Source organism: Pongo pygmaeus, chromosome 15 (genome assembly GCF_028885625.2).
Source record: "Pongo pygmaeus isolate AG05252 chromosome 15, NHGRI_mPonPyg2-v2.0_pri, whole genome shotgun sequence".
Lineage (NCBI taxonomy): Eukaryota > Metazoa > Chordata > Mammalia > Primates > Hominidae > Pongo > Pongo pygmaeus.
This window is the reverse complement of record NC_072388.2, coordinates 72,207,664-72,224,282: the sequence shown is the minus strand read 5'-3', so window position 1 is coordinate 72,224,282 and position 16,619 is coordinate 72,207,664. Positions and strand designations below refer to the sequence as shown.

Sequence of the window (16,619 nt, the reverse complement as noted above, 5' to 3'; positions counted from 1 at the left end):
GCAGCTGGGACTACAGGCGCGTGCCACCACGCCCGGCTGATTTTTGTGTTTTTAGTAGAGACAGGGTTTCACCATGTTGGCCAGGATGGTCTCAAACTCCTGACCTCAGGTGATCCACTGGCCCTGGCCTCCCAAAGTGCTGGGATTACAGGCATGAGCCACTGTGCCTGGCCAGCATGTTGTCTTTTTAAAGAAGTGTTTGTGCCACTAAGATGTATGTAAATTCTTTTTTTTCTTTATTTCTTTTTTTTTTTTTTTGAGATGGCGTCTCACTCTGTTGCCCAGGCTGGAGTGCAATGGTGCCATCTCAGCTCACTGCAACCTCCACCTCCCGGGTTCAAGCGAGTCTCCTGTCTCACCCTCCCGAGTAGCTGGGATTACAGGCACCCGCTACCACACTGGCTAATTTTTGTATTTTTAGTAGAGATGGGGTTTCGCCATGTTGGTGAGGTTGGTCTCGAACTCCTGACGTCAGGTGATCCACCCTTCTCGGCTTCCTCCCAAAGTGCTGGGATTATAGGCGTGAGCCACTGCGCCCGGCCTGTATGTAAATTCTACATTTCATACTTAATGTAGTTTGTCTTTTTTCAGTCCTTTGATTAGTTAACTGTGGCCTGATCACCTAGGGTACTGGTTTCAAGTAGACAGTTTTAGGGCACACAGTCTTCTCTCAGCCACGTTTATCTTCTTTTCTTAAAAGTGCTTAGAAATCTTAGTTTATATGGTCAGAATGAAAGACTCAAGTTTACAAATAACATAGAAGTATTGGCCAGGCGCAGTGGCTCATACCTGTAATCCCAGCACTTTGAGAGGCTAAAGTGGGCGGATCACCTGAGGTCAGGAGTTTGAGACCAGCCTGGCCAACATGGTGAAACCCCATCTCTACCAAAAAAAAATACAAAAAATTAGCTGGGTGTGGGGCCGTGAACCCGTAATCCCAGCTACTCAGGAAGCTGGGGCATGAGAATCACTTGAGCCCAGGAGACAGAGGTTGCAGTGAGCCTAAATTGCTCCACTGCACTCCAGCCTGGGCGACAGAGTAAGACTCATCTCAAAAAAAAAAAAAAAAAAAGAAATATGGAAGTATTGCAACTATAGAATTTGTGAGAGGAAGCCTGGGCTTAATTTCAGCTACAGGCATCTGTAATCATTAATATTTCAGTACCTGACTGAAATAACTATAATGTGGCAAACTATAATGATGTACAAGAACCCACACCCAAAAGTATGAACAAATACAAGAATTCGTATTATCTGTTTTCTTCCCCTCTTCAGAGAGATCAGAGGCCATGATATATGACAAATATGATTCCTTACTGATACATTAGTACAATACTATAAAATTATTAAGGCCTATCTCAAAAAGCACAATTTTTTTTATTTTTTATTTTTGAGATGGAGTCTCGCTGTGTCACCCAGGCAGGAGTGCAGTGGTGTGATCTCAGCTCACTGCAACCTCTGCCTCCCAGGTTCAAGCAATTCTCCTGCCTCAGCCTCCTGAGTAGCTGGAATTACAGGCACGTGCCCCCACACCTGGCTAATTTTTTATATTTTTTAGTAGATACGGGGTTTCAGCATGTTGGCCAGGCTGGTTTCGAACTCCTGGCCTCAAGCGATCCACATGCCTTGGCCTCCCACAGTGTTGGGATTACAGACATGAGCCACCACACCCGGCCACACATGTTTTTATAACCATATAATTGGGATGTGTGTGGTGATTTACACCTGTAATCCCAGCACTTTTGGGAGGCCGAAGCAGGAGGATCGCTTGAGCCTAGGAGTTCAAGGCTGCAGTGAATTATGATTATGTCACTGTGCTCCAGCCTAGGCAGCAGGGCAAGACGCCATCTCTACAAAAAATTGTTTAAAAATTAGCTGGGTATGGTAGTGCATGTAGTCCCAGCTACTGGGGAGGCTGAAGTGGGAGAATTACTGGAGCCCAGGAGTTCAAGGCTGCAGTGAGCTGTCCTGTGCCACTTGCATGGCAGCCTGGGCAACAAGGCAAGACCCTGTCTCCAAACAGACAAGCATATAATTGGGCCAAGAAAATGTTACATTTCCCTGAATATTGTAAGGAGACTAACTGGAGAACAGTCCCATTCTAAACTGACCTTTTATTTTTCCCTACTTCAGTCTTCTAACCTTGAAGTAGTACTATCTGTTGCCTCAGATACTGAACACTGCAGGCTACAATTATACAATGAGCAGATTGATTAAACTGCAAATTTAAATATCTTAGGATTGTCAGTGCCATTTGGCAATGTTGTATATCACTGGTCAGCTGTCTCCTGTTTCCTACAACAGATATTTAGCATATTTTTTCTTTCAACAAATATTTCTTGAACTGCTACTCTGTTCCAGGTGTTGTTCAAGTTCCAGGGATACAGCAGTGAACAATAGACGGAAGAAACCTTGCCCTCATGGAGCTTACCTTCCAGCAAAATACTAAATGTTACATGAGAGTTGGTTAAATATGAGCAGTTACTGTTGTTGGTGAATGACTCTTCTACCAGTTTGCCTGGAACAGCTCTATTATAACACCCATTTATCAGTTTTAATAGTCATCTCTCTCTTTTTTTTATTATACTTTAAGTTCTAGAACAATGAGAACACTTGGACACAGGAAGGGGGACATCACACACCGAGGCCTGTTGTGGGGTGGGGGGAGAGGGGAGGAATAGCATTAGGAGATATACCTAACGTAAATGACGAGTCATCTCTTTCATTTTCAAAGGGTTCCCAGTTTGTAGAGTAAATTATATGACCGTCCTTGTTCTAAACCTTTCGTATACATTAATTTGTTTAATCCTCACAGTAACCCTGTGAGGTATATGAGATTATTAACATCATTATACAGGCGTAGAAAGTGAAGCATAGAGAAGTTAAATTAACCTGCCTTTGATCATACTAGGAGTAACTTGCAGAACCAGAATTCAAATCCAAACAACAGCTTGGTTCCTAGTCACTGTACTAGACTGCCTCCATACTACTGTTCTAAATCTTTACTGTTTTACTCTGCCTGTCATCTTTCCTCTCCCCAGCAAAGTAAAGCAGGTAAAGTAAAACCATAAATTCACAGACGAATTTATGGTTCTCCAGAGTGAATTTCCTCCACTTGCTACTCCCTCCTTTACAAATCTGTCTTCGTCTCTACTCGGCCTCACTTTATCCCTCCATTTCATAGGAATGGACATCTCTCCTCCTGTCTAAAACTTGTATTCTAGCCCCATCTCACCCTGCATTTTGTTGGACTTTGTCCTCTAAATTACTCTTCTCTTTTTCTTGGGCCTTCCGTTTCCACCTGTTCCACTGGCTTTTCCCATTCAGCACATGAAGAGGATGTCATTGTTGAAAATGTATATCAGTCTTTTAAGAATTCTGCTTTACTATTGGGAGAGGTTTTTTAAAGTTTGTTAATAATATAATGATGATAAATGGCTACTAATTGTTACCCTATTTAAATTCCAGGTACTGTATATAATCTCTAATCCTTTTAACAAACTACAAATATTTTACAGATGAAGAGATGGAAGCTCAGTGGGCTACATAACTTTCTTAGCTTATGAATAGTAGCACTGAATTCAGTCTCATATTTGTCTTAATCCAAAGTCCATTCTATTTCAAGTATAACATGCTAGTTTATCACAATTCTTATAGACTTCCCTTGATCCTCTGCCTGTGTCTTATTGCCCTACAGCTCTCCTGTTTATAGAAAAGCTTTGTAAAAAAAAGTATTTAATACTTGTAGACTCTTTTTGCCTTTCATTTATTTCTCGACCCATTCTAGTCTGACTTCTACTTCTGTATCACGATCCTCCAGAGAAACAGAACCGCTGGGAGGTTATATTTATATATATATGACATATATATGTATATACATATTATCTATTTTAAGAATTCACTCATGTGATTTTAGGGGCTGGCGGGCTGGCAAGTCTGATACCTGTAAAGCAGGCCAACAGGCTGGAAACTCAGGCAGGGTTTCTTCTCTAGGAAACCTCAGTTTTTGCTCTTGAGGCCTTCAACTGATTGGATGAAGTATACCCATATTACCAAGGCTAATCTCCTTTACCTAAATTCAATTTATTGTAATAATATTTACAGAATAGCTTCTAATTGCCCATAGAATCAAGATCAAAGTCCTTATCAGGAATAGAAGGCCTTCCGTGATTAGGCCTTTCCTACTCTATCTCCCATTACGCCTCTCCCATTGCCAAGTCTACTTACCAAGCCATATTGAAATATTTATAGAGCCCCAGACTTGCCATGTTGTTTGCTTCCATGTCCTGTACTGCTGTTTCTTCTGCCTGGCATGTCCAGTACCTCTGTTACTTCCCTGTCTCCGTACCCCTACCTAAGCATCAAGAAAAATTATTCCAGCACCCAGTTCAGTCTTCTCCTTTGTATAACCTTCCCGAATTCCACAAAGAGATTTGATTATACCTTTTTTCTGACATCATTGTACCTTGTTCTCAGCTCTACTGTAGCATTTACCTACAGTATTCTTTATTTTTTGTCTGATTGTTGCCTTTCAGTAACCTTCCAGGTATTTCCACTGGCTGGCATATTATAGGCACTCATCAAATGTATGGTGGTGGTGGAGATGATGAGGCCGAGTGGATCACAGGTTATTTAAGTAAGGCCATGTCCTCATATCAAGTTTTCCTGGGCTTGGATCACATATAGAGGAGAATGGTAGACAGTTCTAAAAGTCTCCCTTGTCCCTTCTAGAGGCTGCTGCGCCAACCTTAGCACCAGATTCCTTTTGATCTATACTTTTTATGATAATCTGATACCTATTCTCAGCCTTCATATTGCTTTTGCTTTATTTTGCTGTATACTTGAGGCAGTTAAAAAGAAAGGACATTGTTAAATTACTATTACATTCCATCACAGGAGGAATTATACATCAGCTTGTTCTCATGTGATTCTCACGTGCCAAAAAGTATTTTCTGAGCCAGTAAAAAGAAAATTATTTTTTCAGTAGTTTTTAAATCTTCCTGTGTCCCCAAAATGTCTCCATGCATTTAATGTCAAATTAAAAACCAAGCCAACGCTGGGTACAGTGGTGTACACTTGTAGTCCTGGCTACACGTGAGGCTGGGACAAGGGGATCACTTGAGCCCAGGAGTTCAAGGCTGTAATGCTCTGTGATCATACCTGTGAATAGCCACTGCACTCCAGCCTGAGCAACATAGTGAGACCTCGTCTCTAAAATTATTAGAGGCTGGGCACAGTGGCTCACACCTGTAATCCCAGCACTTTGGGAGGCTGAGGCGGGCAGATCACTTGAGGTCAGGAGTTCCAGACCAGCCTGGCCAACATGGTGAAACTCCATCTCTACTAAATACAAAAATTAGCCGGGCATGGTGGCAGGCGCCTGTAATCCCAGCTAGTCGGGAGGCTGAGGCAGGAGAACCACTTGAACCCGGGAGGGGGGTTGCAGTGAGCCAATATCACATCACTGCTCTCCAGCCTGGGCGACAGAGTGAGACTCTGTCTCAAGAAAAAAAAGAAAAAATTATTAGGAAAAATGTCCGTGTTAACTCTGAGAGAACAAATAATGGCTTTTTAAAGATTGTTAATAGAATAATGAAGACTTATTGTGTTTTTAACGTGAAAATGTTAGGTGACCAAGGGTCCTGCTATAACATACTGGGGGTCATAGGATAGTAGAATGGTCGACATCTCAATTAAGACATGTTACTTCCTGCTCTAAATATACTTGTAGACGCTACTTGTGGTGTAACTCCTTATGTATTTAATAATTATCTGACTCTTGGTTTTCTTGGTTGATGTTTTTAAATGGGTGAAGAATGTAGTTATGAATTCTTTGCCCTTTATGGAATGTGATATCTTGGTTTTTATTCCATCTGTTACTTCCCTTTTACTTAATTTTATCTTATTGTTTTGCATTGTGTTTCTAAAATAATAGCTTTGGCTTGTTTTTTCCTGAATGTTTCTGCAGTTTGGTTTGAGTATCTGGCTTTGGGCACCACTTCTGAACTTGGACTTCATCTGTACTTGTGACTTCTGGAAGGCAGAAGTCAGTGTTTTCTGTGGAAGATGACTTTTTTTTAATATTATATATGTGTATCTCCCCCTCCCCTTTTTGATTTCTCTTAAAAGACTGGAAAGAAAGCTGTTAAAGCAGTTCTGTGGGTCTCAGCAGATGGACTCAGAGTTGTGGATGAAAAAACTAAGGTAAGACTCTTTATTTTTATTTTTATTTATTTTATTTTATTTTTTTTTTTTGGAGATGGAGTTTCACTCTTGTCACCCAGGTTGGAGTGCAATGGCACGATCTCAGCTCACTGCAACCTCCGTCTCTCGGGTTCAAGCAACTCTCCTGCCTCAGCCTCCCGAGTAGCTGGGATTACAAGGGTGTGCTACCATGCCTGGCTAATTTTTTTTTTTTTTTTTTTTTGAGACAGAGTTTCGCTCTTGTTGCCCGGGCTAGAGTGCAATGGCACCATCTCGGCCCACCGCAACCTCCACCTCCCAGGTTCAAGCGATTCGCCTGCCTCAGCCTCCCTAGTAGCTGGGATTACAGGCATGTGCCACCATGCCCAGCTAATTTTGTATTTTTAGTAGAGATGGGGTTTCTCCATGTTGGTCAGGCTGGTCTTGAACTCCCGACCTCAGGTGATCCGCCCGCCTCGGCCTCCCAAAGTGCTGGGATTACAGGTGTGAGCCACTGCGCCCGGCCTTGCCTGGCTAATTTTTGTATTATTAGTAGAGACGGGGTTTCACCATGTTGGCCAGGCTGATCTCGAACTCCTGACCTCAGGTGATCCACCGGCAGCCTCCCAAAGTGCTGGAATTACAGGAGTGAGCCACTGCGCCTGGCCTAAGGTAAGATTCTTATAAGCTTAAATGGGACAGCTCATATGCTTTTTAAAATCTCTAATGATCAAATATAATACCCTTAAGCTGTTCAAGGGTATTATGTTGTTGAAGCTTTATCCTTCCACTTAGTCCAAAGTACAGTCTTCTGAGAGACTATTTAACGTTCAGGAAACTACTTTAGTTACTCATTTACTTTATGAGAAATAGTATTCTCTCAACATTTTGTTCTACATGACATAGCGTGTCTAAGGTACTAAGCATTAGCATTTAGTGTTAAGATCTGAGTTCTTTTTTTTTTTTTTTTTTTGAGATGAAGTTTCACTCTTGTTGCCCAGGCTGGAGTGCAGTGGCACGATCCCAGCTCACTGCAACCTCCACCTCCTGGGTTCAAACGATTCTCCTGCCTCAGCCTCCCAAGTAGCTGATTACAAACACAGACCACCATGCCCCGCTAATTTTTGTATTTTTGGTACAGACGAGGTTTCACCATGTTGGTCAGGCTGGTCTTGAACTTCCGACCTCAAGTGATTCGCCCACCTTGGCCTCCCAAAGTGCTGGGATTGTAGGCATGAGCCACCGCTCGTGGCCTGTTTTTGTTCTTATATATTTTTTAAAAAGTTTTTACTCTCACAAATTTGATATAATAGATGATAGACTATCCTTTTACCATACTTTAAAATTAAAAAAAGATGGACTCCACATCTGAAACTTCTTCTTGCTCTGAAGAAAACACTATTTTAAGAAAATGATATTTGAACTAATTAACCTGGCTTTTGACTCAAAACTCAAGTGACATCTTAAGGACTAGTAAATGGCTCTCTGGTTAACATTTACTTAGAATCCAAATAATATCTCAAATCACAGGTACCATTTTGCATTTGAGAGACAGTGATCGTAAATGCCTAAATAAGAATAGACACACAGCTCTACCCCTAGAAAGCATAAGGTGTTATATAAGTACATTTAATTATTAATTAAAATTTCCTAGAATACCTAAAGTCAGGAAAAAATTTAACAAGAAGATAATTAAAAAAAAAAATTCAAATGCCACTGAAAGGGGACAAAGTCTGGCAGGTAAAAAGCAGTTTTGATAGGCAACTTGCCTGGTAAATTTCAAGTGATTTAATATAGCTGCATTTTAGTTATTTGACCTTACATTGCATACTTTTTTTTTAAGTTCAAGAGAAGCAATCTTCACTTTAGTACAATCTTCACTTTTAGTACATTACTGTTGGAAACTGTGATCATTTTAATTATTTTTTGGAACTTATGTAGTTTTCATTAGTGTTTGGATGAAATTTGTTATACTTGAAAGCTATGTATTGTTTTATCCAATAGTTGGAAAGTGATATTGCCCCCTTGTGGCTACTTACACCACTGGCATTCGTTAGTTTAGTTTTTTCCACACTGAATAGTAGTAATTAGTAGTCATTGGTGGCTTGTCACCATTGGGACCATCTTCCCACCTTGTATTTCGCTATAAGCAGGAACTAATACCATGTTGGGATCAGTATTTGTGATAACACCATGCCATGATCTGCACAAATTTTTGTGGAACAGAAGCTGAAATCTGAAGCCCTTAACCTTTGAGCAAGAAGCTCTGTTAGATTGCCTTGCTATCCTACCTCTCAACTCATGTCTATCTTGATTCTGATAGTGTTCCTACTTTTTTTTTTTTTTTTTTTTTTGAGATAGTGTCTTATACTGTCACCCAGGCTGGAGTACAGTGGCACAGACATAGCTCACTGCAGCCTCAGCCTCCTAGGCTCAAGGGATCCTGCGACCTCAGCCTCTCAAGTAGCTGGGACTGCAGGCACACACCACCACAGTCCAGATAATTTTTTTTTTTTTAGAGATGGGGTCTCACTATGTTGCCCAAGCTGGTTTCGAACCCCTGGGCTCGAGCAATCCTCCCACCTCAGCGTCCCGAAGTACTGGGATTACAGGTGTGAGCCACTGCACTTGGCCTAGTGTTCCTACTTGAGTATAGTAACTCTTAGTTTCTTAGAAAAAGAGATAAATCAATGGCCAGGCGCAGTGGCTCACGCCTGTAATCCCAGCATTTTGGGAGGCCGAGGCGGATGGATCACGAGGTCAGGAGATCGCGACCGTCCTGGCTAACACAGTGAAACCCCATCTCTACTAAAAATATAAAAAATTAGCTGGACATGATTGCGGGAGCCTGTAGTCCCAGCTACTTGGGAGGCTGAGGCCAGAGAATGGCGTGAACCCGGGAGGCTGAGCTTGCAGTGAGCCGAGATCACGCCACTGCACTCCAGCCTGGGTGACAGAGCAAGACTCTGTATCAAAAAAAAAAAGAAAAAGAGATAAATGAATTGCAAATGGAAATGTAATTGAACTAGTAGATGGAAATGTGAATGGAAATGAAATTTATATTACAAAGAAAAAAATTAGAAAAACAAGTTTTAAAATGACTCTTCAGTGTGTTTCACTTCCAGCAGTAGCTAAATAGAGCTTCTGTTGGACTGACCCTCTAGCAAACAACTGTAAATTCTAAACAAAATAACCCAATTATTTGAAGGCACTAGAAAATAACCCAAAGCAGATAGATTCTAGAGAAAAGCTGACACTTAGAAGAAGGAAATTGTATTGGGTGATTTCCCATTTCACAGCTTCTAGCCTAAGGATAGGCCCTAGTCTGTACCATATAGGGTAGCTCTAACTTCAGTGAGAAACACTTAGTCTTTTGGTCTTAAAAACCAAAAGTCAGAATTTTTTTGTTTTTTTTTTTTTTTTTTAGATGGAGTCTGGCTCTGTCGCCCAGGCTAGAGTGCAATGGTGCGATCTCAGCTCACTGCAACCTCCGCCTCCCGGGTTCAAGCAATTTTCCTGCCTCAGCCTCCTGAGTAGCTGGGATTACAGGCATCCGCCACCACACCCAGCGAATTTTTGTATTTTTAGTAGAGACGGAGTTTCACCATGTTGGCCAGGCTGGTCTTGAACTGATGACCTCAAGTGATCCACCCGCCTCAGCCTCCTAAAGTGCAGAAGACAGAATTTGAGACAACAGTAGCCACTAGAAGGTAAAAAGAGAGGCTGAGCATGGTGGCTCACACCTGTAATCCCAGCACTTTGGGAGGCCAAGGCAGGTGGATCACTTGAGGCCAGTAGTTTTGAGACCAGCCTGGCCAACATGCTGAAACTCTGTCTCTCCTAAAAATACAAAAAATTTGCTGGGCATGGAGGTGTGTGCCTATGGTTCCAGCTACTTGGGAGGCTGAGGCATGAGAGTCACTTGAACCTGGGAGGCAGAGGTTGCAGTAAGCTGAGATTGCGTCATTGCACTCCAGCAGCCTGGGCAACAGAGCAAGACTGTCTCAAAAAAAGAAAGTAAAAAGAGAATCCTGGAAATGAGTAAGCCAAAAAGGAGTAGTCCCAAATTCTGTTCATAAATTCTGCCCAAATCTCTGACCCTTTAGCCATGTAGATTCAAGGCAGACTCCAAATAGCCCAACTAAGGATATAAAAACTGATACTTCATTACCTACGTATGGTGACATGTACCTGTACTCGGGAGGCTGAGGCGGGAGGATCGCTTGAACCCAGGAGTTGAGGTTACAGTGAGCAGTGATTGCGCCACTGCACTCCAGCCTGGATGACGGAGCAAGACAGTCTCAAAAAAAGAACAAAAACACCCTGATGTCTGAGGTGCTGTTCAAAAGATAGAGTTTTCCATTTGAGTATAATCAAATTAGCTACCTGATAAAACCAAAAACATAACACTTCCAAGGAATGTAACGAAATCCATTCTTTCCACATATAACATTCACAATGTCTACAATGCAGTTACTCAGCATACAACAAAACAGACAAGTCTGACTTATTCTCATCAAAATAACAATCAATAAAGACCCAACTTCAAGATGACTCAGATGTTGGAATTAGCAGACAGATTTTAAATACCCTCCTTCACTATTTGACCAAGAAATAAATGTCTCTTGTATTTGAGTCATTGTATTGTTTGTGTTTATAGCATCACCACAACTAGTACAGAAAATGGTACATTAAAGTAGAGTGCTACCTTAACAGAAATGAAAATAGTGTATAGCAGGCATTATAACTATACTCAGTGACAGAAAGGAAATATGTTCATGTTGAATGAAGAGATAGAAATCTTGGCAGAGAATAGAAACTGTGAAAAAGAAACAAATGGCTGGGCGTGGTAGCTCATGCCTGTAATCCCAGCACTTTGGGAGGCCGAGGCAGGTGGATCATGAGGCCAGGAGATTGAGACCATCCTGGCTAACACAGTGAAACCTGTCTCTACTAAAAATACAAAAAATTAGCCGGGCGTGGTGGCACATGCCTGTAGTCCCAGCTGCTTGGGAGGCTGAGGCAGAATTGCTTGAACCCAGGAGGCAGAGGTTGCAGTGAGCCAAGATCGCGCCACTGCACTCCAGCCTGGGTGACAGAGTGAGACTGTCCAAAAAAAAAAAAAAAAAGAAAAAGAAACAAGTGGAAATTCCACACCTGACAAATAACAGTATCTGAAGTAACTTCACTGGATATGGTATATATAATGTAAAAAAGCAAGGTGCAGAACTGTGTGTGTATGTGTGTAGTGTTCATTGTGTAACGAAGGTAGCATAAACATGAGTATTATATGTATTTGCTTATATTTGGAAATAAACCCAAAAGATTTTTTTTTACCCAAAGGATTAAAGATACTGATTTACATATATTGTTGAATGTGGAATCTACCATGAAAGAGATGTAAAACTAGAATCAACAAGCATATGCTTTAGAACATGTAGATGAGAGAGGTATCTGGGCAAAGTGCCTCTTAGGATGTCTGCTGAGTCCAATTCTCAGTATTTAAACTGCTGGACACATATCTAGCTATTCCATAGCCTAGTTGTATCAGATGTATGGATTGTGCATCATGAAATGAACATCCTGTGTTCTGAGAAGCTCAGATAACCTCATAAGTCTTCTCTTTCTTTGTGTGTTCTATTTTCTAGGACCTCATAGTTGACCAGACGATAGAGAAAGTTTCTTTCTGTGCCCCAGATAGGAACTTTGATAGAGCCTTTTCTTACATATGTCGTGATGGCACCACTCGTCGCTGGATCTGTCACTGCTTCATGGCTGTCAAGGACACAGTGAGTCCAACAAATATGTATTTCATGATGAGTATTCTCAGTTAGCTGGGCTCTTTCTGGGTTTGCTCAGCCAGGCGGTTTCTACTACATTTTTAACAAGTACGTGCTGCTACAGCTGCTCTTGAAAGTGCCTAAACTAGCCTACTTTCGGCTCCTTTTATTCAGATAGTTCACACTTTTGGTATAACCCCGGGAGTTGCAACTCACTGAACAAAAGTGATTGGCTGAAACCAAAGATCATTAAAGGAAGGTAAAAAGGGTCTGGTGATAGTGGTTGCTAAACTTTATTTGAAACTTTTTATTATTGGAAGTATTTTCAGGGTTCTTATTGCTAACACATATGAGTATGGTATTAAAAATGTATTTGCAAAGAAACTACTACAAATGAAAGAACTTGGCTGGGCCTGGTGGCTCACCCCTATAATCCCAGCACTTTGGCCAGGGCGGGAGGATCACTTGAGACCACAATTTGGAAACCAACCTGGGTTACATGGCAAGACCTCATCTTTACAAAGTTAAAGAAAAAATTAGCCAGGCATGGTGGCACATGCATGTAGTCCTAGCTACATTCTACATGCCTTGGGAGGCTGAGGTGAGCAGAACACTTGAGCGTAGGTGTTGGAGGCTACAGTGAGTCATTGTGCCATTACACTCCAGCCTGGTGACAGAGTGAGACCTTGTCTCCAAAAAAAAAAAAAAAAACTGAGTTGGAGTATACTTTCAACTATTATAAAAACAGAAATACTGGCCAGGCACAGTGGCTCACACCTGTAATCCCAGCACTTTAGGAGGCCGAGGCAGGCGGATCACAAGGTCAGGAGTTCAAGACCAGCCCGGCCAATATGGTGAAACCCCGTCTCTACTAAAAATACAAAAAAATTTGCAGGGCATGGTGGCGCATGCCTGTAGTCCCAGCTACTCGGGAGGCTGAGGCAGAAGAATCGCTTGAACCCAGGAGGTGGAGGTTGCAGTGAGCCAAGATTGCGCCACTGACTCCATCCTGGGTGACAGAGCAAGACTCTGTCCAAAAAAAAAAAAAAAGAAAAGAAATACTGGCCGGGCATGGTGGCTCACACCTGTAATCCTAGCACTTTGGGAGGCCGAGGTGGGCGGATCACCTGAGGTCAAGAGTTCAAGACCAGTCTGGCCAACATGGTGAAACCCTGTCTCTACTAAAAATGCAAAAGTTAGCTAGGTGTGGTGGCGCATGCCTGTAATCCCAGATACTTGGGAGACTGACTCAGTTCAATTGCTTGAACCTGGAGGCAAAGGTTGCAGTGAGCCAAGATTGCACCACTGCACTCCAGCCTGGACAACAGAGTAAGACTCCATCTCAAAAATAAAACAAAAATAGGCCAGGCACGGTGGCTCACGCCTGTAATCCTAACACTTTGGGAGGTTTAGGTGGGCAGATCAGTTGAGGTCAGGAGTTCGAGACCAGCCTGGCCAACATGATGAAACCCTGTCTCTACTAAAAATACACAAATTAGCCGGCCGTGGTAGCGGGTGCTTGTAATCCCAGTTATTCAGGAGGCTGAGGCATGAGAATCGCTTGAACCCAGGAGGCAGAGGTTGCAGTGAGTCAAGATTGCAACACTGCACTGCAGCCTGGGTGACAAAGCAAGACTCCATCTCAAAAAAAAAAAAAAAAAAAAAACAAATACTAAGTTATGGTAGAATGAACAACGCTAGAAATTGTTGCATGGTAGAAGTTTTGTTTTAAAATAGAGAATAATTTCATTCTTTATGTAAATTACCCAAAATTTTAACATGAAAGACAAGTCTCTTTTAAATGACAATGATTTTACTATAAGTTGAGCATTTCAAATCTGAAAATCTGAAATCCTCCAAAATTCTAAACTTTTTGAGCACCGACATGACACTCAACAGAAATACTCATTGGAGCATTTTGGATTTTGGCTTTTCGGATTTGGGATGTCAACTTGTTAAGTATAATGCAAGTATTCCAAAATCTGAAAAAAATCTAAAATCAGAAACACTTCTGGTCCCAAGCATTTCAGAAAAGAGATACTCAAACTGTATGTACAGCAAGTGTCAAGACAGAATAGGCAGTATAGCCATTCGTGAAGGTTACAGGTCAGTAAAGCTCTTGCCAAAGTTTAATCTGGAAGATAAGTAGTGGCCATGCTCTAAAAATTGACCAAAATTGTTTAAAAATCTTTGAGACATTGGTGTAAACAAATGCTAAGAGCTCAGGCTCTAGTCAGATATGGGTTTCAGTTCTGATTCTGGTTCTTACTAGCTGTGGGATTTGGGGCAAGTTCCTTAACATTCTCTTAGTATACACTTCTATAAATGGAGAAAGTGGTTGTGAATACTAAATTGGATAATGATTATAAGCACACTTAGCATAGGGTCTGGCCCACATTACTCCAAAAATTTTAGTGAATATTGTCTAAGCTGTTCTTCCTTGGTTTGACACAGGTGCTTTGAAATGAGTTGAAGTAACTAAACTACGCTTTTGTCCTCTGTTTCTCAGACCCTAAGTAAACCACAAACTTGGTATATTTTGCTATCACTACACTTTAAAAATCTGGAGTTCAAGAGTTTCCACATACTAATTTAAAAACCATTTTGTTGTCAAATTGTGGCCTGGCAGGCTGTTTGAATCTCCTAGGCCAATAGTTCTACTGTATCAAAATCACCTGGAGGACTTGTTTTAAAACATAGATTGCTGGGCCCCATCTCCAGGGTTTTTCATTCAGTGAGTTTGGGGTTGGGACTTAACTGGAGGACTTGTTTTAAAACATAGATTGCTGGGCCCCATCTCCAGCGTTTTTCATTCAGTGAGTTTGGCGTTGGGACTTAAGAATTTGCACTTAAAAGTTCCCAGATGATGCTGTTGGTTGGGGATGAGGTCACTCTTCAACAACTTCTGCCCCAGGCCTAGGAGAAAGAATAAGCTTCCTTGACCTGTAGCTCTGTCCTTATAATAGAGCTGCATTCAAATGCAAACACATTCTAAGAATCTTTCAGTACTCCTGTTTCATGCTTTAACATCTGGCCTAATATTGTCCTACTGGGAAGTTAGATGGAAACTCATGTGGTTTCATAGAGTAATTCCATCAGTCTGTAAATAAGTGTCAAAAGTTTTTTTAAAAAGTTTAAAAATTTTTAAAAAGTAAAAAGTAGTCAAAGGTAGTAAAATCTTAGGGACATAAAGCATTTTAAACCTTACCTGTCCTTACGATAACTAATACTGTCATGCAAAATCCAGTGAAACGACTTGTTCAGAGCCGTCTGTAGGAGCAGCTGCCTACGTGGTGTGATTTTGAGAACACCACAAAAGACTTTCTGTTCCCAAATATCTCTTCTCACTGTGAATGATGCCAACAATTATTGTACCATCTCTAGCTTTTTTATTCCACAATTAGCAAAATGGTCTAAAATACAGATAACCCTGCTAAAAATAATCCATTGAATTTATTAAATTGACTCTGGGTAATCCAGTGTATCTATATAAAGCAGTGTTTTGTTTATATACATCCTCCACTCCTCCCACACACAAATCAGTTTTATCTGCTTAATTCTTTTATAAGTAGACAATGTGGATGAAAACATGCTTTCACTTTTGCCTGTGTTTGGCTGGGAGGTAGAGTTGGGAATTAGAGCTAGAGGAAGATAGGAAAGGTATGGGGGAAAACCTAAAAGCACTGAGGATCATAAATGAGGAGGGTTGCTTAGAGGGGGGATTCAGAAAGGGGAGACAGCAAAGCTTTTGTCTCATTGTTAGTTTTGTTTGTTGTTTTTTTTTTTGAGACAGGGTCTCACTATGTCACCCAGGCTGGAGTGCAGTGGCACAATTACAGCTTACTGTAGGCTTAAGTGATCTCCCATCTCCCAAGCAGGACCACAGACACACACCACCACCACACTCAACTAATTTTTTCTTTTTATTATTATTATTTTTTTAATTATTATTTTTTTTGAGACAGAGTTTTGTTCTTGTTGCCCAGGCTGGAGTGCAATGGCGCGATCTTGGCTCACCACAACCTCCACCTCCTGGGTTCAATGATTCTCCTGCCTCAGCCTCCCAAGTAGCTGGGATTACAGGCATGTGCCATCATGCCTGGCTAATTTTGTATTTTTAGTATAAACAGGGTTTCTCCATGTTGGTCAGGCTGGTCTCGAACTCCTGACCTTAGGTGATCCGCCCACCTCAGCCTCCCAAAGTGCTGGGATTACAGGCATGAGCCACTGCGCCCGGCCTTTATTTTGATTTTTATTTATTTTTTGAGACGGAGTTTCGCTCTTGTTGCCCAGGCTGGAGTGCAATGGCGCCATCTCAGCTCACAGCAACCTCTACTTCCCGACTTCAGGCAATTCTCCTGTGTCAGCCTCTCAAGTAGCTAGGATTACAGGCACCCACCACCACATCCGGCTAATTTTTGTATTTTTAGTAGAGACGGGGTTTCACCATGTTGGCCAGGCTGGTCTCGAACTCCTGACCTTATGATCCACCCACCTCAGCCTCCCAAAGTGCTGGGATTACAGGTGTGAGCCATCGCCCCTGGCCTAATTTTCTTTTATTATTTTGGTAGAGACAGAGTCTCACTGTGTTATCCAGGCTGGTCTCAAACTCCTGGGCTCAAGTGATCCACCCACCTCGGCCTCCCAAAGTGCTGA

At 41.7% G+C, this 16,619-nt stretch overlaps 1 protein-coding gene across 31 annotated transcripts in view; it reads left to right on the top strand.

Annotated features, from left to right (window-relative positions):
- The window catches only part of NUMB (NUMB endocytic adaptor protein), a 194,792-nt gene that overhangs the window by 164,874 nt on the left and 13,299 nt on the right, over positions 1-16,619 (top strand). For all 31 annotated transcript variants that reach the window (XM_063651810.1, XM_063651806.1, XM_063651800.1 and 28 more), the window contains 2 exons: positions 6,130-6,204; positions 11,832-11,972. In XM_063651810.1, the coding sequence (XP_063507880.1) occupies positions 6,130-6,204; positions 11,832-11,972 (216 nt within the window). The remainder of the gene's footprint in view (positions 1-6,129; positions 6,205-11,831; positions 11,973-16,619) is intronic.